At 45.3% G+C, this 25,987-nt stretch overlaps 1 protein-coding gene across 4 annotated transcripts in view; it reads left to right on the plus strand.

Moving 5' to 3' along the window:
- Window positions 1-1,111: 1,111 nt before the first annotated feature.
- The window catches only part of DMAP1 (DNA methyltransferase 1 associated protein 1), a 34,160-nt gene continuing 9,284 nt past the window's right edge, over window positions 1,112-25,987 (plus strand). Inside the window, exons 1-8 of one of the 4 annotated variants that reach the window (XM_040609847.1) lie at window positions 1,112-1,167; window positions 1,501-1,659; window positions 4,403-4,494; window positions 5,097-5,292; window positions 9,644-9,802; window positions 10,933-11,100; window positions 12,070-12,255; window positions 15,147-15,218. In XM_040609847.1, coding sequence (XP_040465781.1) covers window positions 1,558-1,659; window positions 4,403-4,494; window positions 5,097-5,292; window positions 9,644-9,802; window positions 10,933-11,100; window positions 12,070-12,255; window positions 15,147-15,218 — 975 coding nt within the window. In that variant the 5' untranslated portion in view covers window positions 1,112-1,167; window positions 1,501-1,557. Of the gene's footprint in view, window positions 1,168-1,189; window positions 1,660-4,128; window positions 4,291-4,402; window positions 4,495-5,096; window positions 5,293-9,643; window positions 9,803-10,932; window positions 11,101-12,069; window positions 12,256-15,146; window positions 15,219-25,987 lie in introns of those variants that run through there. The other 3 variants (XM_040609851.1, XM_040609850.1, XM_040609848.1) reach the window with 3 other exon arrangements.

A 25,987-nucleotide genomic window follows, 5' to 3' on the forward strand; every position in this document is an offset into this window, starting at 1 on the left:
ATCTTGGGCTGCTGCACAGGAGAGCCCCTCAGGGACACCCACCCTCTCTCCTGTGCTACCTGAGGTGGCTGAGAGATTCCTGTGGATCTCTGTGCCCTATCCCAAAACCTTCTGCTTCTGACAAATGTCTGCCAGGTGGCCTTGCTTCTGCCTCGATGCAGAGGGAAGGTGATTTCCCAAAGTTCCTCCTGGTCTCGCATTGCTGCTTCCTGCCCCATTCCCCCCTTTCTTTCCTCCCACAGGGAAGAGGAAATAGGACAGTCCTATAAATAAAACACACTCCTGGTTGCTTATGGCCTCAGGTAAGTGCTGCAGCTCTGGTGTGCTTCAGGAATGCTTTCTTCCCAAGCGTGGAGGAAAGGAGTTATATGCTTTGTAAAACAAAGCCGGGACAGGCAGCCTGAATGTGCCCCGCGGTGCAGCACCCACCTGACAGGCTGTCACCTGGCTTGCCACTGGCAGGGCCACCACAGCTGGCAGGGAGAGCGGGAGAGGGCCGCAGCCACCAGCCAGTACCTTAGGACCCTGCGAGGAGATGGGAGAACTCCTTACAAGCTGTGTGGGGCACGGAGAGCCCCTAGGAGAGCAGGGCCTGTGCGGCCTGACCTGTGTGGCCTGCCAGCTGCCACCTTGCGGGGCGGGCAGAGCTGCCCCGGCCGGGCAGAGCCCGGCAATCCGTCCCCAAGGCCAGGGGAACGGGTACCTCGGCCTCGTCACCTCGGGCAACTGGGGGGCGCGGGTGGGAGCCTCCGCGCGCCCTGCATCCCCCGCTCCCGCACACGGGGCGACCCACGGCCGCGGCCCGGGCCGAGGTGGAGGGCGGCCCCGGAGGCACCGGCAGGGCCCGGCACGGCTGTGCTGCCACCTCCTGGCGCCGGAGCGAGTTCCACCCGCAGCGGGCTCCCCGCCCTGAGCGGGGAAGGAGATACGGCGGCCCCAGACGGGCCCGGGCGCTGCCGCCGGGCCGTAAGGGAGGCAGCACCGGGCCCCGGCTGGCCGCGACCTCCCGGGCGCGGGGCGCGAACCCGCAGTGGCGGCGCCCACCTCCGCGGTGCGTTCCCCAAATGGCTCCGGGCGCTTCCGGGCGCCTCTTGGCGGGAGCGGAAGCGGCGCTGCCCGGCTCGCTGTGTTGGGCGCACCGTCTCGCTGGCCGCGGAGCCGGCGCCGGTGGGTGAGCGCGGGACCGGCTTGGCTTGGGGCTGCTGCGTCTCTGTGGTGGCACCTTGTCCCGCCCGGCCTCCCGCGGGCTCCCCGGGACCCCGCCGCTGGGCTCCGGGCCGCGGGCTCGGCCTGCGTGCCCCCCGGGACCTGCCGGGTACCAGGCCCGTTGTTGGGCCTGGGGCGGGGGATGGGGAAGCGGCTGAGGAGGGAGTGTGTGTGTAGATATACGTGTGTGTGTATGTGTGTATATACGTAGATATACCTCTGCGTGTGTGTGTGGGACAGCCCGGGTGGGAGGTGCACGTTAACCCCGGCCCCCTGGTTTCCCTCACCGCCCAGAGCTGGAGGCGGCGGGCAGGACGGGACAGCAGGGCAGGCCGGCGGGCAGGCGGAGAGATGGCGACGGGCGCAGACGTGCGGGACATCCTGGAGCTGGGTGGCGTGGAGTCGGAGAACACGGGCACCATCAACAAAAAGGATATCATCAACTCGGATAAGGTGAACTGCGATGCCCTAAGGGGCCGCTGCTTGTTTTCTAGCCACTGACTGACTTTGCATGTACTGTCTGGGGTGGATATTGGAAAAAAGATGGAATAAAGCATGTTCCTGCTGTAGTCTGTTTATTTTCAGGCTTCCTAGGAGTATGTGGAAATGCCTGGAGGGCCCCACTCCTGGGTTACTGGTGTTCTTAGTTAACTGCGCTGTGGCATTTGAGGTGGTACTTAAACTGGAGCTGTGTGAATGGTGTCCTGGTCCCGGGACATTTTCAGCTGTTTCTCGAATTCCCATTTTGTGCAGTGAATGTGAAGTATGTTTACCATCTAGCCCACAAACAAATGGAAATAATAGAACACAGTCCTGTTTTAGAAGAAAAAAAAATCTGACTTGATTGAATGGTAGGTGTCTTCAAACCGTGGAAGCAGTCCCCGTGTATGGCTGGGGTTTGGGAGAACTGGGGTATGTTGTTGCCCACTGGAATATAGGCAAGTTAGTAAGCTCTTTTAAGGACCTATGTTGTCATGCGCTGTGTTCTGTGTGGTAATATGCTATGATGTATTGTTGCTTTCTGTATTTTAAATTCAGGCAAGGTCTTGGCTGTCCCATGCTTTGCAAGGTATTGGGAAGGTTAATTCATGAGTAGTTACGGGATGTGGAGGTGCTTGGATACGAGCTGGGGGAGAGAGCTCTCTGGTACAGAGATGGTGTGATTTGAATTAAAGCCGGTGTACTTTTTTGGAAAAAATACACCAACCCACCCCAATGCCACCCCAGACATACGCAACCACTGTAATCCCTGTAAATACTTCCTGATTGTTGCCTCCACTGAAGCGTCTCTGAAGAGAGGCACAGTGGTTTCATAACCCCTTGCTTGGGATGGGATGCACAGTACAATTGATGTAATGGAAAACTGACGAGTTTCAGTAATTTAAAGGCTGAAATGTTAAAATTGTCAGTTATCAGCTGTATTGGTGAATAGTGTGTGTGGTGAGCCGCTTGTTGGCTGGATTCGGCCTGCAATGATGTGCCAGTGAGTATTCAGAGTTGCGAGTTCTTTGATTTAGATGCATTTGTCTGTTAGGTATCAGAGAGCTGAAGGACTACAGGTGTCTGTCTGTGTCTCTTGGAGCAGAGAGTAAGATGGGTTTCTCTTGAAGTATGCTGTAATGGAATGATGGAAGAAGGGGAGGTGCAGTGAGAGGTTTCGGTGAGGGGTGCAGGAGGCCACTTGCGGCCATGAGTGAAACATTCTGAATTTCTACACAGTACAGAACCTAAATCAAACCAAAGGTATAAGCCATTATCGCATGGAGAGAGAAAAATTGCTAATAACAGTGCAGCACTTGCTCAGGAAATAGATCTGTTCTCAATTAGAAAAGAAACAGATTGATGTCTTTAAATCACAAGAGAACCGTGAAGTACTTTCCAGTCCATTAGTGACTGAGAATGTTAAAATAAAAATTACTAGGCATAAAAACATTTAAATCAGCAGGACCAAGTAATTTGTTCTCAACTCCTAAAAGAGCTGGCTGAGCTGATCTCTGGCCTGCTGATATTAACTTTTAATAAATCTGGGAACTTTGGGGGAATTCCAGAAGCATGTGTTCAAACAGGGTGTGTGGTGACCGGCGGGTAACGGCCTCAACTGGCCTTACATTGCTCCTGGGAGAAGTGATCGACATGCTAGGAGAAAGGTGTTTGATTAGGTGTGAAAAGGTGCTAATATAATGAATGTCTGTCATGAAGTTTTATGGAAAGTAGTTGTAGTCCAAGCTGACAGATGATTATTTTTTTAGTGGGATTTTGAATTTGTTTGATAAAGGTGACTGTATGGATTTAATACAATTTATGGTACAGCGTTAGTTTTACTACTGCAGAATACTCTGATTTAAAAGTTGGTAGCGGTATGGTAAACAAGTACTTAGAAGTAATGACATGGCTAGTAGTTATAAAGATGGTACAGTTAGATCAAACACTCTGGACTACTTGGTAAACTTGGCCTACTTAAATAAAGTGTGCCTTGTTAATGTGGCTGTTACTGTATCTACCTGAATCCAAAGCTGATTGCTTTATAAACTTGCGTATGTGACATGAGGTGGCCTATGTCTTAGAAACCATCAGTTCTGGCAAGGTTTTAGTCACCAGATCCAGTAGTCGACACTGAATTCCTCATCTGAAGAAACTATATAAAAAAAAAACTAACAAAAAATATTCTTTGCTGTATAAATGGGAGAGTGGAAACAGGAATAGGAGTTTACTTTTGTAGGTGATACTGGTAGTTTTGTCATGGGGCTACTGCAAGGGCTTGATCACAACTGGGAAAACCTGAAGTTGCTGCAGAACAAAGTGACAAAAGCTAAAAGAGAGTGAGAAGACATTTCTTATCTTCTCTAAAAGGCAGAGACTCAATTAAAATGCATTAATACCCTTATGTGAGGACAGTGCTTACCTAGTAAGAAAAGGCTTAGTCACCAACCCCTGAAAACTACAGCCAGATGTTCAACTTGGAATTTAGTTGAGTGTTATCAGCAACAAGTGTCTGAGTACTGGTGAGTGCTGTCACTGAAAATGGGCATGTTTTGCTCTCAGTGTCTTCCACGAGGAACAGGCACTTTCCTGGAGAAATTCAAGGTGTCTAAAACCAGATAAAAGTGAAAACCATCACAGAGGGGCAGATTATGTAGTTTAGTGTTCCCTTGGCGATTGCTGATTCTGAATCTAAAATGCAATTCTTTTGTTTCAGAAAAAATCCAAGAAATCTTCAGAGACATTGACATTTAAGAGGCCAGAAGGAATGCACAGAGAAGTTTATGCGCTCCTCTACTCTGACAAAAAGTAAGAGCTTGTGGTCATTTGTGCAGGTTGTGGGGTAGCCTGGGCTTTTGGTGGCAGGGCAGCATCCTTTTGGAATCATGGGCAGCCTCCCTTCCCAGACTGATTCCCCTTTGTGCTTGGCCCATGCTTGTGTCCTTCTTTCTTAGACAGTCATAGACAGTGTCTGTCTTCTAAATTTGAGGGGTTTGCTCTGTGTAGGAGATGAATTAGGTACAGGCACAAGGCTAGGGCAGAGAAGGCAGTGTTCTTACCCTTCTGTATCTAATTCTGTTTGCAACTGGAACAGTATGTGATTTTATTTCTGCAAAAAGAATTCTGCTGCACCCTGTATTTAGCTTGTGGATTGTGCCCTTGCTTCAGAGGGCTCTTGCACAGTTTGCTTTCCAGATGGTTCTGTTCACACTCACCTGTGCTATGGATTCTGTCCTCTGATGTGGGAAGCATTGGAGTCTGGGAAGTGCAAAACCTGGAATAAAGTTTAGACTTGGGTTTTCCCACTGTGAACGTTGTTGTGACAGATCTCACTCTGAGTCTGAAATCTCTTTGGGTTTGTCCTGGGCTGCTTCTTGCTTCTTGTCAGTCAGTACTTGTCTCCACCACAGGGATGCACCTCCACTGCTGCCAAGTGACACAACTCAGGGTTATCGAACAGTCAAAGCAAAATTGGGGTCCAAGAAAGTCCGGCCTTGGAAATGGATGCCTTTCACCAACCCAGCGAGAAAAGATGGAGCAATGTTCTACCACTGGAGGAGAGCAGCAGAGGAAGGGAAGGACTACCCTTTTGCCAGGTTCAATAAAGTAAGTGGGAGCACTTGCAAACTAAAGCATATAAATAGCAGCTGGAAAATACCCTTTGGTCAGCTTCTTGAATGTCCAGACAGGAAGCTGGTTCTTTCAACAAATGAAGGTTGAGTTAGATTCGGCAATTGCATTTTAAATTGCAGCATGGCCTGCATCTATGTGGCCACAGACTATGAGGTCTCCAAATAGTTCAAGCTAAGTGGGCTCGGAATGTTGTCAGAGCTTGCTGGAGGCCCCCTGTGTTTCAGGTGTGTGGTCATTGATTTGGTAAGGACACACTCTGCCGCTTAATTCTGTTCCTAACCAACATCCTCCCCCTGATTACAGGCTCTGGGTAGTAAAAGATATTCTATTCTGAGTGAGACATTAAAGTTATAAGTCTTGTTATTTTGCCCAGTATGAAAAAAAATGCTTGAGCTTCATGGCCAAAAAGCTGGCTTGCAGCCTCTTGGCCAGATTCCAGCACAGATGCTGAATTACGTTGCGTTCCCTCTGAAATTGCTCCTGTGGTATCAGTGTGGTGCAGTACCCTGTTCTTTGCGTCTTACATTAAATAGTCACAATGTGTTGTTGTAATCTCCTGCTGTCTTTCGTCCCAGATGTATCTGCTTTGAGTGGCTGGGGCTTTCATGTGTATGCACAAAGAAAACTACATCAAGATTTATACTTCAAAGTCAGGACCTCTAAAGTTAGGAATGAGCAGAGTTAGGGTGCCTCCATAATGTAATTTAACCCCCTTCATGCTGCAAATCTGAAGGGGGGAAAAAAAAAGTGTGTGCTAATATGATTCCACAAAAGCTCTGCTTGCGTATAACTGTATACAACACTTGTAAGTTTGTCACCCACAGAGCATCAGCTCTAACAAAGCCTAGCTTCCTGCAGAGTTAAGTGGTTGGTTGACCTTATGTGTTAGAACGCTGAAGCTCAGACTGATGCTTTTCCTCTTGCTGGGACATTGGTAAGAGTCTCCTGTGGTATCTCTTCTCTGATGTCTAGGGTGGAAGTCTGAAGCATGACTCAGAGCACCTAACTAGCTGTCTGAGTGAAACTTTGTGAGTGTAATTGTTTCTAAGACACTACTGCTGTTAACTGTTTTCAGCTGAGTTCAACTGAGTTTATCAGGGGGACCACACATGGGTGTTGTAATTATACGATTCTCGTTTCCTTAACTTTATCATGTACTGTGAATTGACAGACAGAAGAGCCTTCAGCAAGTCTGCAGCCTTTAGATTAGCAGCACTGACCTCTGCCATCTGCACATGTGCAATTACATAATATTAGGAGCAAGTTGTTACCTTTGTGGATCTGTGGTTAAGAGGGCAGAAGACGCTGATGAGGAGTTTTGCAGATACTTGCTATGTCAGAAGAATTTTATTTACTTTTCCAGACTCTCCTGTGGGTTCCTTTTCATGTACTTAATACCTCTGCCCGAATCTCTCGCTCCCTTGGCACAAGCCCATTTTCATGTGTGGTCTGTCCTATTGGTCACTCAAGCTCTTTAACCTGGCTCCTGTGTCACTGCTCAGTTGCTTAGTGTTTTCTCTGTGCTTCCAACCTCCAAACCAAATCCCTCCTCTTCATGGTAAGATCCAAAACGTAAACTTAGGTTTCACAGTGTACACTGAGCCTTGCACCAGGGTGTGAAATAGGAATCTAAAAGCAACTTTCACTGGTGTCAGAGCAAAGGCCTCTCTGAGCCTGATACTCTGTTTCTGGCTACCATTAGTAAAGGCTTAGAGAAGGAGCATGAGAATGGGGCAAATACAAAGCTTTTTTCTTCTAGCTTCTGATGGTCTTTGGCTTAAGGATTTCTTAACTTGGAATTTGGGTTCAATAATTCTTGCTAGGTATGTTCAGGGCAGAAAGCTGCTCTGTGAATATCCCATGATAACGAGTTCTTCAGGTTAATTTTGTGTGGTGTGTAAAGGTGCTTTCTTCTGTTAATTTTAAACTGCTGCCTTGGGATTTCATTTGGTGCCTCTTGAGATCTTGCATTACGCAGTGTGGTAAATTGTCCTTGCTATGTACTGTGTTTTCCATAATTTGACGTGTATCTGCCCTTCTGTGCTCTGTCTCACCCTTGTTCTCAAATATCCTTTCTTTTGAAATGAGTGGACTAGGAGTGAGTGTTTCACTTATGGAAGCATGGCAGCTTTGTACGTTGTCTGTGTTTCTCTTTATTTCCCTGATCATTTTTACTGCTCAGTTTGTCTTTTCACCACTACTAGGCATTGTGCTGATGTTTTCACAGAACTGTCTCATGGCTCCAGGATCTTTCCTGAGCAGTTTCAGCTAATTTAATGCCCATCATTGTGTGAGTTTATAGTGTGAGATGTAGGACTGAGAGGGGTTTTCTGGGCCATTGAATCCTCTTCTTGGCTCTTTCAGGTCCTGCAGCATCCAATCCCTTTCATAAACTGATCAAGTTCCTTTTGAAAAGCACTTGGATTTTCCTGCCCCTGTGCTTCCTTGGGAAGCTGTTCCAGACTGTCTGCTCCATTTCTCATTTCCAGGTTAAATTTTCCATGTTAAATTGGCATTTCTTAGAAAGCCAATTTCTTTGTCCTTATTTCACTTGTTCTCTTCTTCCTTTGGGTATTCCTTTCATTCCATCTAGCATACTTGAAGCCTGCAGTCAGATTCCCTTTCAGACTTTCTTTGCTAGGCCCCTTTCTCTTCCAATCTTCTGTGGGAAGACAAGCTCCTCACCCCATTACTCATCCTTGTTGCTCTTCTCAGTACTTGCTCCCATTTCAGTTCGTCTTTCCTGATCATGGGTCAGTAGAGTTGTAGTTGATATTCCTGCCAAGGTCTTGTGCAACTGAAACCCTGCCAGTTTCTGCTGGAAATCCCTCTTTGGGTGTCGTATTTGCATTTTCATGGCTACCCTTGCATTTGAACTTGTAGTCATCCTGTAGCTGGCACAGCATTTCTGTCTGGTGAGTTCCTACCTTCTCACTTCTCAGCAGTTCTCACCTGAGTAGCCATGAATGGGGCTGAAGAAGTGTTTTGGAAGTGGTTTTGCTCTTGTTCTGTTCTCTTCTCTGATCAGGTGTCTGCCACCTTCCCTTAGATCCACTGCAGAGGGCCCTGCTGGCTCTTTTCATGTATGTATGCTACTATAGAAAATATTTTTTTTCATGCTGTACACAGAACATCCTTATGATGTCTAGTTTGGCTTTTCTCTCATTGGAAGTGGTACTTGAAGGTTGAAGTGCAGTACATCCCCAAGAGGTGTGCTTCACCTTTAAGTTTCTGTGTGTAAGCAATGGAAGAAGGGCAGTAGACCTAAAGAGGCTGTGATTTGGAGGCTCAGAAATGCTCCTCTGAGATGTATGGAGTTCATGAAGGTGACTTTTTCTGGTGTAAGATTCAGGAGGACATAGAGGTGTTGAAGCATGTGTGCTGCTTGCATGCACATGATGTTTTCTTGTGGAGGCTCAGGCTGAGCAAAGTTACACTGGAGGACTGGTGGGAGAGGGTAAGGGAGGAAAGCACAGGCTTGCTTGTACTTTTGCTTTACCATGCACTAAGACTTCCCCTAATACAGTAAGTATTTTTACTGTTCCTTTAGTACTCATGTGACACTTGTGTTCTGAATAGAGCCCTTGCAGAGCAGTTCCAGGCTGGGACAGTGGTGTGGGTTCGGCCTTTTAGGCACCTGAGACACTCTTGAGAGTTGGACTGTTGTTTGGCCCTGTGGCTCTGCTGGAAAAAGGGTGAATGAGGAAGGGAGGAACAAAGTTGTTTGCCAAGTTTATGGCCCTCAGTTGTACAGTGTCCAGCCTTTCAGATCTTCGTGGCCCTGTCTGGACCAAACATGAACGAAGTGGGTTGTGTATCACAGCAGAAGGTGTGGTAAAAGCTCCTTGCCTTTCACATTCTTCCCATTCAAGTGAGTGTGTCCCAACCCAAGTAAAGAGTTGACTGTCAGAGCAGGTTATGTCAAGGTATTGGTGCTGCTGTATGGGAGGAATGTAGGGAGGCTGGCTGAACCTTGGTTTCACTGTTGTGTTAGCCTGATAATTCTGACACCTATAGTCAGGATGTGGGTTGCTGACCTCTCTGTCAGTCACCTATTTCAGGTTTCAGCCTTTCAGGCCATAGTTCCTGATGGGCTCCTCAGCAATGTCAAGTTTGTGGCCCTGAGGTCATGCATTGCTCCTTATCAAGTCCTCTGCCTGCTCGTCATGTTTCCTACCAGGACCCCATTGCTCAGGGTCCTGGCAGCCCCTTCTTGTCCATGTGCTGTTCTTGTTTCTGAATCAACTATCTCAGCCCTTAGCAGCTGGCAGTGAAAAGGGCAGTGCTGCAAGAGAGCTACCATGTTTTTCTTCTCTCTGAATAGACAGTGCAGGTACCTGTCTACTCGGAGCAGGAGTACCAGATGTATCTCCATGATGATGCGTGGACCAAAGCTGAGACAGACCACCTCTTTGACCTGGCTCGGCGTTTTGATCTGCGCTTTGTGGTGATTCATGATCGCTATGATCACCAGCAGTTCAAGGTGAGTCCCGGGGGCCAAGGTGCTGCTAGCAACCTGCTGCTACGGCGTGTGCAGGGCTTGCTGCGCTGCAAAGACCAAATTACCCTTTATATCAACTTAATTAGGGGAAAATAATGAATTATTGGCAGCAAGGAATATTGAATTTCCACCACAGGGCATTGCTGCTTGCTTTGTTTGTAATTAAATCCACTGTGACTTGTGCTCATTCCCTGTTGTGTTTTATTAGAAAGTTAGAAGATTTGCCCTGCCAGGAGAACAACTCATTGTTCCTTTAAGATAAGGTAGCTGGGGAGTTTGTTTAGCTGAGCAGGATAGGTGTCCTGGGTTCCAGGCTGGGCCCTGGGAGAAGCTAATGGTCCCTGGGGATTGGAATTTTTCCCTGGTGCTGCTCCTGACTTGTGGTCTGACCTGGTGCAAGTTTCTGTCATCCCTGCTGTAAAGCAGGGACCATAAATGGTCTGAAGATGCAGCCCTGGTGTCATGATCGTAAATCTCCTGTAACTGCTGATTCTGTGCCTCCTGGTGACATGGTGGAATGATGTGACTCCTACAGGATAGCTCTAAACGCTGGAGCTTTTTGTTGCCCTCTAAAATGCTTGTGTGAAGAGCCTGTACCAAAGTGAAAAACAAGTCTGCCCATCTGGGCAGCTCAAACACCTTTGGTGCTTGGGGTAGGGGAACACAGCTCAGAGTCTGTGTACCGATGGACAATGAATTGTTGCAGCTGGTTATGGCTGGAATGGCCGTTGTCTGGAGCAGGTCATAGGAGGCCTCCTGTGCATTTTCCTGTTCGTAGGTTTTCTCCTGTCGAGAACTATCCTTGCATTCTTTTATCTGGGAGTGCTTCACTGCTGTATTGTCTCTAACCCTCTGCTGTATTATTGGACCCTGTGGTGGATGTTCACAGCAGTAGCTGTGAACTCATGACAGTTAATTCACACAGTTCACTGAGAAACTCTTCCTTCCCTGTGGTTCCACTGGGACTGGCAGGGCTCCCTGCTGATCTTCCTCCCAGGCACTGTGTCTTATACCCTGTTTGACATCCTTCAGCCAGTGGTCCTTAGCTGGCTACTGCACAAAGTTTTGCTTGGTTCTTCCATAATGTTGTCCTGCTTTGATGTCTTCCATAGAAAAGATCAGTGGAGGATCTGAAGGAACGCTATTATCACATCTGTGCCAAACTGGCTAATATTCGTGCAGCTCCAGGCACAGACCTGAAAATCCCAGTCTTTGATGCTGGGCATGAGAGGCGAAGGAAGGAACAACTGGAAAGGCTGTACAATAGGACACCAGAGCAGGTAACTTGGGGAACCAGAGAGCATTGCTGCTCTGAAAGATTTATGATAAGTTGCATCAGTAGGTGGATGAAATAGACCAGAAGGTGGGAAGGGGGAAAAAAGAGACTGAACAAGAAGAGCAACACCTAAGTACTGCTTTTATTTTTGAGTTCATGTGATTTTAAAGGATACAAAAGGACAATAACTGATAAATCTGACTATACATGAGAGAGGTTAGGTGGGCAGAGTTATGGTCTTTGGTAGCTACCAACATCTTGTCTGTGACACTTAGTATACTAGTCCTCTGAATTAGAAACAAATTCTCATGTCAATGTCCTTGGAAGTCCCTGAGTCCCACAGGGAGAGTTATTCCCTTCAGAGTAAAAACCTTCCAGAAACATCAAAGACTAAATCTGCATGTTTAGTTCTCTTTGTTGAAGCTGTGTAACCGTCCCAGGGTTTAAAGGTTAAGGAACTGTGTGTCCCTCAAAGGCTGGGGAAGAGCATCCTTTTCTGTTAGTAGTTCCCATTAATGACAAGTTCATACATGTAATGACTCTGCTTGTCCTTCCCGCATTGACAGGTGTGCTGCTACTAGGCATAGCTCTAGGTTCTACATACTATGTCTGGGGAGGGTAGTCAGCTTTTCACAAAGCTGCATTTGCAACTGCAGTACATTTGGGCTTTTTTACCCTTCTGTCTGTGCTTTTGGTCTCTTTGTCTGGAGGCGGGATTGATCATTTATGGGTGCTACTGAAGGGTGCATCATAAATATTGTGATACAGTACCTGCCAGTTTGTAGGCTGGCATTGCCATGGATGCAGGGTAAGGCTGTGGAGCATGATGTGCTCTGCAAAGCCAAGATCCTGGGGCAGGGGAACTTGGTCATTCCCAGGCTGGCCCGGAGCAGAGCTTTTATCGGTAGGTGGCCCCCTTGCCTTGCCAGGCCTCCTCTGCTGCTCTGTTTGCTTTACATGCTCTGGTCTGCAGGTGGCAGAAGAAGAATACCTCATCCAAGAGCTCCGCAAAATCGAAACCAGGAAGAAAGAGAGAGAAAAGAGAACCCAAGATCTGCAGAAGCTCATCACAGCTGCTGATACCACCACTGAGCAGAGACGTGCCGAGCGCAAGGCTCCCAAGAAGAAGCTGCCACAGAAGAAGGAGACAGAGAAGCCTGTAAACATTTATATTCTTTTTCTTTTTCTTTTTTTTTTTTTTCCTTCCCCTGCTTATGCTCTGGCTGGATAACATGTTTCCTTCAGCAATCCTACTGGGATCAGGCCCTCCGCTCTTCTAGGGGGAGTAGCTGCTGGCTGCCTTCTGGCAGATGATTTTCTGGCTATGACTTTTGGAAGGCAGGCTGGTCTAAGGCAGCCGTTGTCAGAGACCTCTGGTGTGCTCGCTGTCTCTCTTCCATTGGAAAAATGCTGGTTTAATCCTGTTTCCCTTTCCCCCTTTGAGAAACAGGATGAAATGATGCCAGCCGTTCATGCCTCATGGCAGGGAGAAGCATCTGTCTCCCTGCTTCTCCCAAGTGTATTCTGGTACTGCTATGCAGGGTTGTCCCACAAACCTGTTGTCTTTCACCTGCCTTCTTTTTCTAGTCCAGGTTTCCCTTTCCTTCCCCACTCCTGGGTCTCGGCAGCATTTCCCCAAGCTCAGTACATGCCCCTCTCCTGATCCTCATCTGTGATCAGAGCAGCCTTGCCATGGGACTCTTGTGTTCTGGAAGCTTTTGCTTCTTATTTCTGCCTGAGCCGAGCTAAAGTCTAGGAGCCCAGAACACAGGTTTCAATTCACATTTGATGTTACCTCAGTTTCCCTTAATGGAAAGAGGACAGCATGGACTGAACTAAATTCAATACCTTCAGCAGGAAACAGCTGTTAAAAAATCTCAGATGTTCCCAGTGAGTGCCTGGGAATTCCTGTCCCTCCACCTTGTGAACAGAGTGCACTGATATCATTGTCCTCCAGAAGGGTCTGTGCAGGGAGGGGAGGGAAGCAGTGAATGCTAGACAGTTATTGCTTGATGAAGTGTGCCTAATGGCCACAACTTCCTTAACATTGTTTTGGTTCCCCCCCCCCAGCCCCTCTGTGTAATTAATATAATATCACTGGGCACCTTGTGCATTAAATTCCCTTGAGGGTTGGTCTGGTAAAGCTCAACCATGGCTGGCATATATCCCTCTAAAGAAAGCAGCTAGTTTTTGGTGATAATGAAAAAAGGGTGGTGATGGAGAATGGAGCTGGAAAGGTGCTGAGGATGCCAAGGTGAGGGAATTCAGCCCTAAATGTTGGCTGGTGCCTGTCTGCAGGCATATAGTGGATAGGCATGCCAGGGTGGGCAGAGAAGCAGTTTCTATTGTTGCACTAGCATCATTTCAACCATGACAGAGTCCATTAGGAGTCAATTACCAACTATAGCTGGGAAATGTTAAGAAAAAAAATGCATTTTAACTAAGAATTTGAATCGGGAGCTGCATCAGCATCATTTCAACAAAGGAAAATCATTTACCAAAGAGTCAATTGAGGTTGAAGCGTTTACAGCATGTACAGGCACGCAAGGCAAAAGAACCCATTTAATTGCTTATGCGCTGAGTGCAGTCAGAGTTGTCTCGGCTAAGCCAACGATGCTGATTTACCCTCACTGCTTGTGTCAGGCTGTTCACCAACAGACTGGGGGGCAGAGTTCAGGAAGTCTGAAAGCCAGCCTTCATCCAAAGGAAGCAGAGAGGATTGGTTTTTGATTGTAGCCGCCTTTGTCTCTAATAATCCAAGCAGGGAGGCTACATCCTACCAAAGATTGACGTGATCCCTACAAGTTCATGAGCCCTGTTGGTATTTACAGAATACTTTTTTCACCATGATCATGTTTAGAAATCTCTTCCTAGGGCCCCTATTTATTGGACTGATCAGAGAACTGAAAAAAATCTTAATGCCTGGTCGTGCAGAACGGTTTGCAAGGTGCTGCCTCAAGACCAAGACACAGAGATATGAGAGTCATTGGCAGGGAACTTGAGTCACTGGCCTTCAGTATCTCTTATGATCTTGGGGCAGTCCTGATTGTCTCAGCCCTGTCTGAAATGAACAGAGAGCAAGCTGCAGAGCCTCTCTGCAGAGAAATGTGGGAGCAGCAAGGCAAACATCATCTCCAAAGAAATTGGGGGATTTGAGGTGACTCTTCCTTTCGGAAAAGTGTGATTGAACATGTGTTTTGCAGAGACTGTGGCTATTCTTGGAACGAATCATGAGTATCACTGACCCATTCAGTGGACCCCACACCATTCAGTGCACAGGGCCCTGCAGACATCTTGGTTTAATCATTGAAAAGTTTGCTCACCTTGTGCTTTGCACAGCAGCAGAGATTTTGAAGGGATTGCATTTTTTTCCCTATTTTGTTGAAATGCAACTAAATGCTGTATTGCCTAGCAGCAGCAGCTTTAGAAGTTCGCTGCCTTGTATTGCTATGCTTAAAATTTGAAGTGGGGAAGAAAGAAAACTGTCTAACGAGTGGACAAATGGCAAAACGTGTATAAACAGCAGGCCTCCCTGGAGGGGTGCAGTCCTTACATCCTCATTAGTGGGCTCATGTCTGTACAGATCAGAGGTTTCTCAGCTTGTTCCTTAGAGGACTTGCAGTCAAAAGCCAAGATTTAGTGAAGTCCTGAGCTGTGTTTTGATCAGTGAAATGGGCCTAAGTTAGATAAGGATGATATTGTGCAAATATGCATATGTTAGCATAAGGAGTACCATTTAGGGTTAGGGTTTTCTGCTTGTATGGGTGGGTGTAAGGCTTTGTGTAGAGCAGTGCATTTAAACCAACCAAACAAAAATGTTTGAACTCTCCAAAGATACCTTAAACTGGAGTATTTTTCTCAGTGAAGTGCTTGGGATTTTCCCATTGAATCCCATTGCTTGGGATTTTCCTCTTGCCTCAGCTCTGACATGTGGCCATGGCAGGTGGTTCTCTGTCATAGGAAACGGTTTCCCCTTCAGATAGCCTCTATATGAAATCTTGCATTTCTTGTGTTTCCTGCATCAACACATCCTGTTTCAATCTCTTTCAGGCTGTTCCTGAGACTGCTGGCATCAAGTTTCCTGACTTCAAATCTGCAGGTGTCACACTGCGAAGCCAGAGGGTAGGTGGTTGTCCTGGTCCCTTGGGACCTCTGTTAATATCTTTCAGTCTGCTTGTCTGTCTCCTCTTCTGTTCTCCTTTTATAGCTAAGGAAAGGCAAGTTTTTGCCTCTAAAATAAGAAAGGAATCCCATAAATGTGGAGACTCAGAAACCTGGAATGTTGGCTCTGTGAAAGCCAGCTCATCGCCTTGCAGGGGCACCTGGACTTGCTGTTGTTTGTTACTTGTGTGCCCGTTCTGCTATTAAGACACATGTGACAGACCCAAATGGAGCTGGTCTAGTCCAAACAGAGCTCACAGCCAAACAGGCCTCGCAGCACATGTGTGTTAATAGGTGAGAGGTGCTTTTAAGAACTGGGTGTTCGGGTTGTGTCTTGGAAAAAAGACACAGACACAAACACATACAATTTTTAGCTTTCCTATTTCCATTATCTTCAGAAAATATTATAGGGAAAAGCCCTTTTGTTCATTCTGTTGCACACATATCCCTGAGAACTTTGTTGCTGTTTTATCAGCAAGACTTAATACCTGTCTCTTAGTGACAGGTTTTGGGATACCAAGTATTAACCTGCCTGGCCGACTGAATGTTTTCAGAGGGGTTTTGATAGCAAAATCCTGTTTGCCCAGTACAAGTGCTTTTTTTTCCCCTAGCCAAATAAAATAATCTTCAGTTGCTCTATTGTAGCAAAGGTGGAGAAATAGGTTCCTTGCCTGGCACCCTCACTTGGCATAGTAATTTTCTAGGTCACTTTTAAAGACTGTTTTATGGGATGTTCTTTTGATGTCAAAATAGTTTCAGATCTTTCTGGGAACACCCTGGGGCTGTTAATAGAAATGTGTTTGGGATCACGTTGCTTTGGTGTATGGGTGCATGTGCATGTTAGAGGTAGTATGCCTCAGCAAGATCACTGCTGGGGAACCCCTTTAGTGTACAAGTGCCACTGTCTGCAAGCTACCTGTTTGAGTGAAGTGCTACAGCCTTGGGAAAGTCACAGGCAAGTGACAGGCAAGACTGCAATGAGTGTGTTGAGATCTGTGGAGACGTGGCAGGTGTGTTCTGCACTAAGAAAATTTATGGAGATTGATTTGGATTTTGAAAACTAATACATGATGGTTGATCTTTATTTTTTTTTACCCTCTCTGGAAGAGAAACTGACAATGACCTTTCAGTGATGGAACAATGTGGCAAAGCCAGCAGCCTTTTCATGTGCCAAAAAGGCAATTCAGCTCCTGGCCTTTGTGAAAATGGGTGCTACATACTTCTTCCTATTCTCTTTAACATCACAAAATGCAGTGATAAGCTGAGGCATGGCAGTCTGATTCAGCAACTTTCAGCCTGCAGTATCCAAGCCCCTGGGATGACCTAGAGCAACTTCCTGTTTCTATTGAAATTTTTAAGCAGATAAATACTGTTACTAGAAGTACCAGTGGTATGCGAATTGAAACAGATTGCAAATCACCGATCTAGGTGACAGAACAACGCTTTGTTGCTTGGAAATGTGAAACCTGCTTCCAACTCAGCAGAATGAATTAATTTGTGGCTTTTAGCCAGTCACCGGGCTTCCTTGTTCCAAATTGTCCCTGTTTTTAAAACGGGAGCTAATAGACTCACTTGCTTCCCATATGGGTGATAATAGGGAGAATTAATTACGCTAGGTCAGTATGGGCCTTTTGAACTGGTAAGAGATGCTGAAGTGCTAAGTGGTATAGAGTTGACAGTCCATACTAATCTGAATTATTTTTCTTGTGGGATTTATATGGCAAACCCTCTATGTGCCAGTGGTATGGAATTGATAAGGGTGGGAGCCAACTAGGACTAAGTGTGGAACTGGGATGCTGTGCTGGAAACTTGTACTCTGGCAACATCCAGCATAAGATGTTTTGCCCTGGGCACATTGGAAAATGATTTCTAAAGGTTTGTGACGTCCTGCAGTAAATTCTTTTGCCTGAGGACCTAAAGGGTTCCTTACCTAAAGGCTTCTATTGTCCTCCTTTATTTTGTACTTTGCTACTGTGCTTTATGCCTTCATAGGCAGGTGGAGTTGGATTTTGCACTGAGATCAGGGACTCAACCTCTGTCACATGTGAAAAATGTACCATAACATCCCCAGGATAATAGCACTTACTCTTTGATTAGAGAGGTGATTTTTTTTTTCTGAGGATTTTCAATTAGACTGAGTTAAAATTAATTTATAGGAATGAGTCCTTGAAGAAAAAGTTAGCAATCTGTATTCAACTTAATTTGTTCCCAGTAGTTTTTATGACAATAGCCCTGGCTTTTCAAATTCTCCATCGTTAAAGCTTACAAAATCTTATATGCAGGCTGAATTTTAAGACTTAACCCCCACCCCCCCACCCCCCGGATTAATGGTCACTTACGGCCATTATTCTTCATAACTGAAAGTTTCTCCTTCAGCAGATGCTGAAGAGTAATCTCCAGTGAGTTCAACAAGCTGCCTTCTATCACAGTGGCTTCAGTCTCCCATTGTTCTCCATGGGACTTTGCCCACAGGCAAAGAAGGCCACAGCCCCTGTGCCCTTGCTCTGCATGGGATTTCCCCTCTGTCTCCTGACAGCACAGACTGCAAGTTTCTCTAAGGCAGTAGGAAGCTGGGCATTATGAAAAGCTTCATCTTAATTCAAGGCGGTGTATTGCCTTGGTGCCACTGAGAACAGGATGCAGTAGCAGATGTTTTGGAAGGGGGTAAGCCTTTCGTGTTTCAGTTTCTCAAAAAGGAGCTTTAGACCTTTGCCTTTGGTGTTAGTAAAACTGTTACGAAAATAACACAAGAAATGTATTATTAATCCTAAGCATTACTTCTGGAAAACTTCCTGTTATACCAAGTCAGCTCAGCTGGGAGGGCAGACAGCCAAAGAGCCAGAGGAAATGAGAGATGGGTATGGAATTTGTACAGGGAAAGGAGAGGAAGAGACTAAAGGGAAAGCAGGGAGCTATGAGGAAGGAAAGCTTTGCTGAGGATCTGCTTGAAGGAAAGGAAAATGGGATTTGTTGAACTTGAATCTTTTCCAGGACCCAGACAAACCAACAACCACGTTTGTGATCCAGGCATTGTCTTGCTTCTGTAGGGCAGAGCTGAGTTGGTGTAGTGGTTTAACCCCAGCCAGAACTGAAGTACCATGCAGCTGCTTGCTTACTTCCCCCGCCCTGGGATGGGGAGCAGAATCAGAATGTAAAACGTGTGGGTTAAGATAAGAACAATGTAATACTTACAATAAAAATAGGAAAAAAAACCCCAAACAATACTACTAATAATAACAATTATAATGAAGAGGAGGTAGAAGGGGAGGGGAATAGAATCCAAAGTGGAGGGAGAAAAAAAGTGATGCACAGTACAATTGCTCACCACCCACCGAGTGATGCCCAGCCAGTCCCTGTGCAGCCATCAATAGGTGCCGGCCAACTCCCCCCAGTTTATATACTGAGCACAACATTCTGGGGTATAGAATACCCCTTTGGCTAATTCAGGTCAGCTGTCCCGGCTGTGTCCCCTCCCAATTTCTTGTGCCCCTCCAGCCTTCTTGCTGGCAAGGTCTGATAAAATGAAGAGTCCTCGACTTAGTATAAACATTACCGAACAACAGCTAAAAATATCAGTGTGTTATCGGCATTGTTCTCACACCAAATCCAAACCACAGCACTGCACCAGCTACTAAGAAAATTAGCTCTATCCCAGAACAGTTTTGAATTCACTACAGTGTTTCTGTATCATGTTGTGTTCAGCTTTAAGTTTAACCTTTGTATTTGACTTTATTGTGTTCAGAGCAGTTGACGTTCACATAGTTGACATCTTTTCAGTGTGTTTTAAGTTGCACACCTTCGCTCTCAGCCTTATCTGCAAATTTTAAGTTACGATTTCTTTAATGCTGTTGAATTGCTGCAGTAGTGCTTTTAAGAAGGAAGGTGACGGATGGAAAAGGGTAGATGTTTGTCCCCACTCCTGCCTGTTGAGGTATAAGTTGTGTGTCGTTGCTCTGTTGTCATGGCTTTGAAAACAAAAGAACTGGAAGAGAATCAATTGAGTGATGTCTCATCTGGAAACAAAACAAAACTCTGGGATAACAAGGAGTTTGTAGAGATCTTAGTCCGCAGAAGGGACTGAGGGATGCTCCAGCTTACATCATTCACATCCAGCCACTTCCCCTCAGAAAAGGCTTCCAGCCAGCAGCCTGGCTTCATCTGCTAACTGCGATCTTGTAGACAATTTGCCAGTTGGACCAATTAGAGAAGTAGAGAAAGGAAAAATACAAGTACGGTTTTAGTACCTGCTGATTCAAATATTCATACGCACCAGCTTTTAAATATTTACTATCTGCTAAACGTGGTTTTTTTGTTGTTTTTGTTTTTTTTTTAGCACTGATTAATGAGTAAGAATTTGCTGTGGTTGTGGGGGGAATGTGATGTGCGTGTGTGTGTGACTTCCATTTTTTTTTTCTTGGCGTGGGAACTGAGTGCTTACTACAGTCCAAGGTGATTGAAATTTCTAGAGGAAGATGGGGCTTTATGTATCTGTTTAGACATGTTTATTTGTCATATTTGATCTGACCTACAATTAAATGGCCAAGCACGCAGTCTGTTTACTCTGCATTGGAGGCTGTTGGCTCTGTTCCTTCCCTGTCATTAATGCAAACCCAGACCTCATCGGCTGTGAACATGTGAAACATCTGTCTGTCCTCCTGTGATCAATACTGTCCCTTCAGAGGTTTAGCTTTGGAAGCAGTTCCATAAAATATCAGTTATTTTTATTTGGATTTGATAAATTTAATTACTTGGAGCAATTAATTATTTATTTGTTTTGTATTGATTGCACTTGAAGGGCATCCCGGCATCAATCTGTATGGAGATCAGGCAGTACCCTTATTAGGGTAGGGGAAGGTTTAATGTTTCCAGATCTGAACATTCCATGGATTAAGTTAGCTGGGAGTTGCTTGTTGCTTCTGCTAAGACAATTTTTCATTAGCAAAAGTTGTGTTTATGCACTCTAAGAGAGTGGATGAGCGTAATTTTCCATGGGGAGGCCTGACAGAGGTGTGGAAGGGAAAGTTAGTAGTCTCAATTTCTTAAATAAATAAAAATTCATAAAAGTTTATGAACAAATGAAGCAGGGGCTGGATCGAATTCATGTTGTGCTATTGCCATCTATTTGGTTGGTATACATGCCCTTTAATTAGGGCGAAGAGAGTGCTGGTGCATTTTTCATTAATCAAAACTCCTGCCTGTCACGAGCATGAAAATAAGAATGAAAATATTGAGTATTTATTTTTAAAGAGAACAGCAAAGGATGGCAAAATCGTGAATGGATCGAGAAGGTGAAATCCAACACTTTTCTCTACCTCCCATTCTCATTCTTAGCTAGAATGAAAGGCAGTTATGTTAAACTGCTGATGGAAAATGCATCTGTCAGTTCTTTGGTGTGAGGGAGAGCACCTGGACCAAAGCCCTTAGTAGGCTTTTGGGTATTATAGAGAGAGCACTCTGGGTACAGTAATGGGGGACTTTTTAAAATAACTTTACAGTTCTGGAAGGGACTACCCCTGTGTTGCTGCTTCTGTTGATCATCAGGGAACCAGCGGTCTCTGCATTACAAGGCCTCAGGGACTGTTTGCAAGTTTCCTGGACCGATTTGGACAAGCTTTTAACTACCTTTTGTGTGCCCATAGTGGACAGTTCTTAGGTGTCATTTGGTCAAGTAATCTGATTGTATGTAACTTGTGCAGGAGCACGGGCATATTATTATTTTTTTTGTTTCGTTAGCTTAACCAATTATAAGATCAGTGTGTAATTAGTCACTGCATTTTTTTTTTATTTTGTGTAAGTGTAGTTTCATTTGAATTATTTAAGAGAAAGGGCAACGTCAATTCAAGACTAGATGTGTGGTTTTGCTGCCAATTTCTTGGATTGGTGTCTGATCTGGAAGTTTACATAATGTTGTACTGGTGAAACTCATTGGAGTCCCCTCTCCTGTGGCCTGCCTTAGGGACCCCCCTGTGGCTGTAGCGTGCTCTGTGCTCTGCGTTTGGTTAGGTTTCCTGCAGCCACCTCTACAGGTCTCAGCTTGGTTTCTGTGCCTGTAGTGAGAGGCAGGGGTAGGGCTATCTGTGAATCTGCAGATCTCCTAAAGAAAAATAGTATAGCGTCATACTGGTAATGTGTTTTTAACAGAAAACACTCCCCAGTGAAAATGTCCTGTGCAGTTCTTTCTTCTGCACCATGTATTTTGTATTTTCCCCTACACAAACACTTCCTGTAGTCCTTTCGCATTTGTTTTACAGGCATGCACTACATTTAAAGCAAAATTTATTAAGGGCAAGGAAATCTCAGGATGGGTAAGTGGCAGATAATACTGTGCTTGCTAGAAGATGACCATCTTCTAAATGGCAGGCCATCCTGGCAAGGTGTAAGTTCTTCTTGCCTTCTCAGGTGTCTTGTTTCTTGTCACAACCTGTATGTCAAATTGGGAGAAAATTGACTCTTTCCAGTTCATCAGCCATCATTTGCGTGGATTTCAAGTCACTCTCATTTTAGGCTGCTTATGCCGGGTCAAAGCAATCTGTATGCCCTTCCTAGGGGGTGAAAGGGTGGGAAGGTATAAAAACCTTGAAGGCCTTGTAACCTGCACTGGTGAAGAACCATCATGCTGAGACATTGATGCTCCAGGACCTTTGGTTTCTGTAGGAAGTATCTCTTAGCTTTTACTTCTTGAATCAGTGCTATAGATGCATAATGAAGCATTAATGTTTATAGGATCAGTAAGCTGCTACTTTGCCATATGCCTGAGTGTGCTGTGCTTTTACAGGATCTGTTAGCTGCCCTCATCCTTGACAAGGCTTGGTATGTTCTTCTAACAAGTAAAACCGGTTTAATTTACTAGGAGGATTAAAGCACAGAATTTATATTTTTGCACAATTGATTTGGGAATTTGTGAGATACATCTAACTTTAGTCTAAAAAACCCCATGAAATAAACATTTACATAAGTTAATATAGAAATGCGGTTGTTCTTAAAAGATTGATTTATTTAGCAGTAAGCCTCATTGATGGAGCAAGTAGATGGTCATGTGCCATCTCAGAGTGATCACTGTAGGTTTCATGTGTTCCATAGCATATTAGAGATGGCATAGTGGTGTGACTGTTAAAATCTTAGTCTGGCAGATTAGCAGACACTGACATAAGACATTGGCTGTAAGCTGAGGGGGGGGGGGGGGGGAAGCCTGTATGTTCATTGAGGCAGAGAATACCTGTGCAATTTCAAACTTTTCTAACTTCTGCATATATCCATTGCAATTGCTTGTCCGCCTTCCATTGTAGCACTTTAGTTCTGAGCAGTTAATCACTTCAAATTTCCAGAAATGTGCATGTTCAGATCCCAAATTGAATTTCTCTGTTGGGGTTTTTTAAATTCCAGAGCTCTAAGACTAAAGTACTTAATATGGGTCTTTCCTTCCTTGAGTCTTAAAACTGTGCAGGAGTGGAGGCTCTCTGTTCCTGCAGAGTAGAGCCATGCAGCCGAGGAAAGGTTGACCTTCAGACAGAAAATGCAAAAAACATTATTCATCTGAAACTTTAGCACTCCTTCCTGGAAACCCTCTAAGCAATTCAGTACTCTAAAGATATTCATGAAGAAAGTGCCTAATGAAAAAGTTTTCTTGCTGCTGAAATCCATGAAAAAGGTAGTTTTCAATGTCAGTGAGATGTATTATGGTGCTGAACAACAATGCTGGTGTATAAACCCACAGTTTATAACTGTAAAGGCACAGGCCAGATGTATAGAGTTCGTACGATTAGCGGTTTTAGGACAGTCATATTGTCTAGGTTTGGGGAAAATTGAGTTTATGGAACAGATTGTCTCAAAATTGAATTAAAATGAAGTGTATCAGCAGGGAGGGTACATGTGAAATATCCAAATAGCAATTGAGTAATTTTAAAACCCTTGTATTTTGGCGATAGACCAAACAAAAGGTTTCAGCACAAAAGTGGTGTTATTTTTGTTTGTTTGTAAGTTGAGAGCACCAGAAGTGGAGTGTTGATGAAGAAAGCGATAAATTGAGAGCAGGACATTTAAGATGACCATATAGATACAACCACATGTGGGACCTGGCTGAATCTGTAGATTCTGCAGACCTCTTCCATTCCTGTGTGCAGTGCGCGGTCCCAGTGTATATTCCCTGGACAGGGTCTCCTGGCTAGGTGGTGGTGCTTTAAGACATAATGGGACTGTGTTGCAAGCTCTGCTATTACTTAGACTTTGTTACTCCTCCAAGATATACTCAAATACATCTGCAACGATGCTAAAAAGTATTAGCATGAATCATGAAAACTGAATGGCACACAAAAATAAATGAACCAAGTGTGTTTGGAGAGGCTATATCTTCAGTTATTTCTTATCATGTTTGTTCATTTAATGAATTTTGCCAATTAGCAATTAATTTGCAGCAGGTCTCCTAGTCATTAGTGTGAATTAGCAAGGTTTTGTTGGCAGAATGTCTCAAACATTAAATAAAAATCTTGTATCATTCAAAACCTCAAGGGCATTCCACAGTGAGACCCTGTATAGAAATTGAACTGCTCGGGGCCACCCCCCACTCTCCTTAGCCCCTGCTGTGAAAGTGCGGTGGATGCTCTGTTCATCTCTTTAAGATGCATGGCCCAATTCCTGAGTAATGCCTTCCTCCTTCAGGGGAGAGCAGGCTGGGTCAGTGCCTGCCTCTCCGGCCGAGCGCAGGCCAGCAGGGACTGTGCGTCCCAGGGTCGGGCAAGGCTCCTCTCTGCGTAGGTAGACTCTGGTACTGTGGCTTTATGGTGTTGATTCGCACAATTTTCTGTAGCCCTTTATTTATTTTTCTCTTGGTACATGCAGTTCATGTGTTTAATGCAGGTTGTTTATAGCAAGGACAAAGGATTACAGTTCTTAAATCAAAAGCGACGTTGGTGTAATTATAAGCACAGGCTGGTGTTGCAAAGAGGGCTGTAGGGAGAGGCTGTCAAAGGAGAAGAGCATCCAAAATATAGTAACCTCAAAAATCCCGGCTAATCAGTTTTCTGACGGGAGCAATCTGTTTCCCAGGTATTATTATTATATGGGGACTTTAAAGATAATAAATAACAATAATAGTCTAGTATAAGGAAGGAAAGAAAAGGGCAAATGCCATTCACCTCAGAAGCTGTGGTTGCTCACTGGAGTTCTCCAGGGAACATAATTTTCCCCAGCCCCTGTGGAGGACTCAATCCATGACAACACCAAGAACATCCCAGGAGCCGTGGTGTAAGCGACGAGGTTGCCCTGAGTGGTGTTTTCATGAGCGCAGAGGTGTGACCTGCAGAAACCACACATCACAGCACACGCATCTCCAGCCAGAGAGTTGTTCTGTGTTGCTGTTGGCTGGGACTTGTGGTCCCTGCAGATTACCTCGTTCCTTGGGAACGAGGGCAGGTGATAGGCCACTTCCAGCACTCTGGTGTCTCTCTGGACATCCACTTAAAAGATCGAAACAAAGAAGGGCTTGCTGAAGTAAGTTTGGGCTTATGAGAGCTGTACAGGGCATGAAGGCTTCTCTCCCGCAACAAGGCAGCCCAGCTAACGGACCCTGGCTAACAGATTATCAGCAGCATTTGAGTAATAGACTGCTCATTTAGTTTTAATACATTTTGCATAGAGAGCAATCAGCCTTCATCAGTCTTAGAGATGAATTGGCTTAGCCAGCTAAATTCTAAAGATATTAGTCCGACAGCAGCCACATAAATCATAACATTTTCTTAATGATGGTAAAATTAAAATATACTCTTGCTTTGAGAAACCAATGAAGCCTTCCTGTTTGCAGGCCAGATACTTCTGCCTGAATTAAAAGGAAGCTTAATTGATGTGTTTTTAAAATAAACTCACAGCCCCACTCCTTCTGAGCATCTCGTGTCCCTTTCTTTGAAGTTAATTAATTTGCCCTGCCTCTCCCTGCTCCATCCTCTAATCTTCAGGAGTGTCTGTGAAGACCTTGGCTCAGTATTCATTGAGCAGACTCCTGTGGGACGTGAGCAGGACATACACAGCGTCACAGTTGAAGGCTTTGCCAGGTTAATCATTTGTGTTGCCAGTAGTTCCTTGAGCTAGTAGAAGCCTCCCAGGAAAAAAGCTTGTGCTCTTCCTCTAACCATCAAACCAAGACCTCCTGTCTGTCCACCTAGCCTAGGCAAGTATGAACTTTTCCTGTTTCTTGTCCTTTGTTCCTGAAGCTGGCTTGAAGTCCAGCATGCTTTTGCCAGCTGGTGTTTTAATGGAAGGCAATCCTGCCTTTAGCTAGAAAGGCTGTGATGTCGGTTTAGGGGCAAGGGTGAAGACAGGCGCTCAGAGCTGTGATAATCGCACAAGTATTGTGTGTCCAGAGCTCTTCAATGAGGAGATGCTGGGCCGTGTTAACTCTTTGTGTCCTACAAGTTAAGGACGGCACAGTATGACTGGGTCAGCCCATACATCCCCTAGCTGAGGCAGAGCTGGGTATGTCGCCCATCTTAACTGTTCTCTGTGATTCCTTGTGGAGCATAACAGTTCTCTGGACCAAGATTTCTTGCTCTCAGGAACGTTTTCCTGATGCTCCAGGCTAACCATTCTGTCTCCTGCTAAGCTGTGCTAGGTGACCTTTCCCTGCCTGGCATCCCACTGCTAGCTGCAGCATGGCACCCGCCAAGTAAACAGAACCATCTCCCGTCCCAGTGCTCTGGGCTGCCTTACCTTAGAGCTCTACCCTGTCCCGGTGCTTTTCA

The sequence above is a fragment of the Falco naumanni genome, chromosome 11, assembly GCF_017639655.2.
Source record: "Falco naumanni isolate bFalNau1 chromosome 11, bFalNau1.pat, whole genome shotgun sequence".
Classification (NCBI taxonomy): domain Eukaryota; kingdom Metazoa; phylum Chordata; class Aves; order Falconiformes; family Falconidae; genus Falco; species Falco naumanni.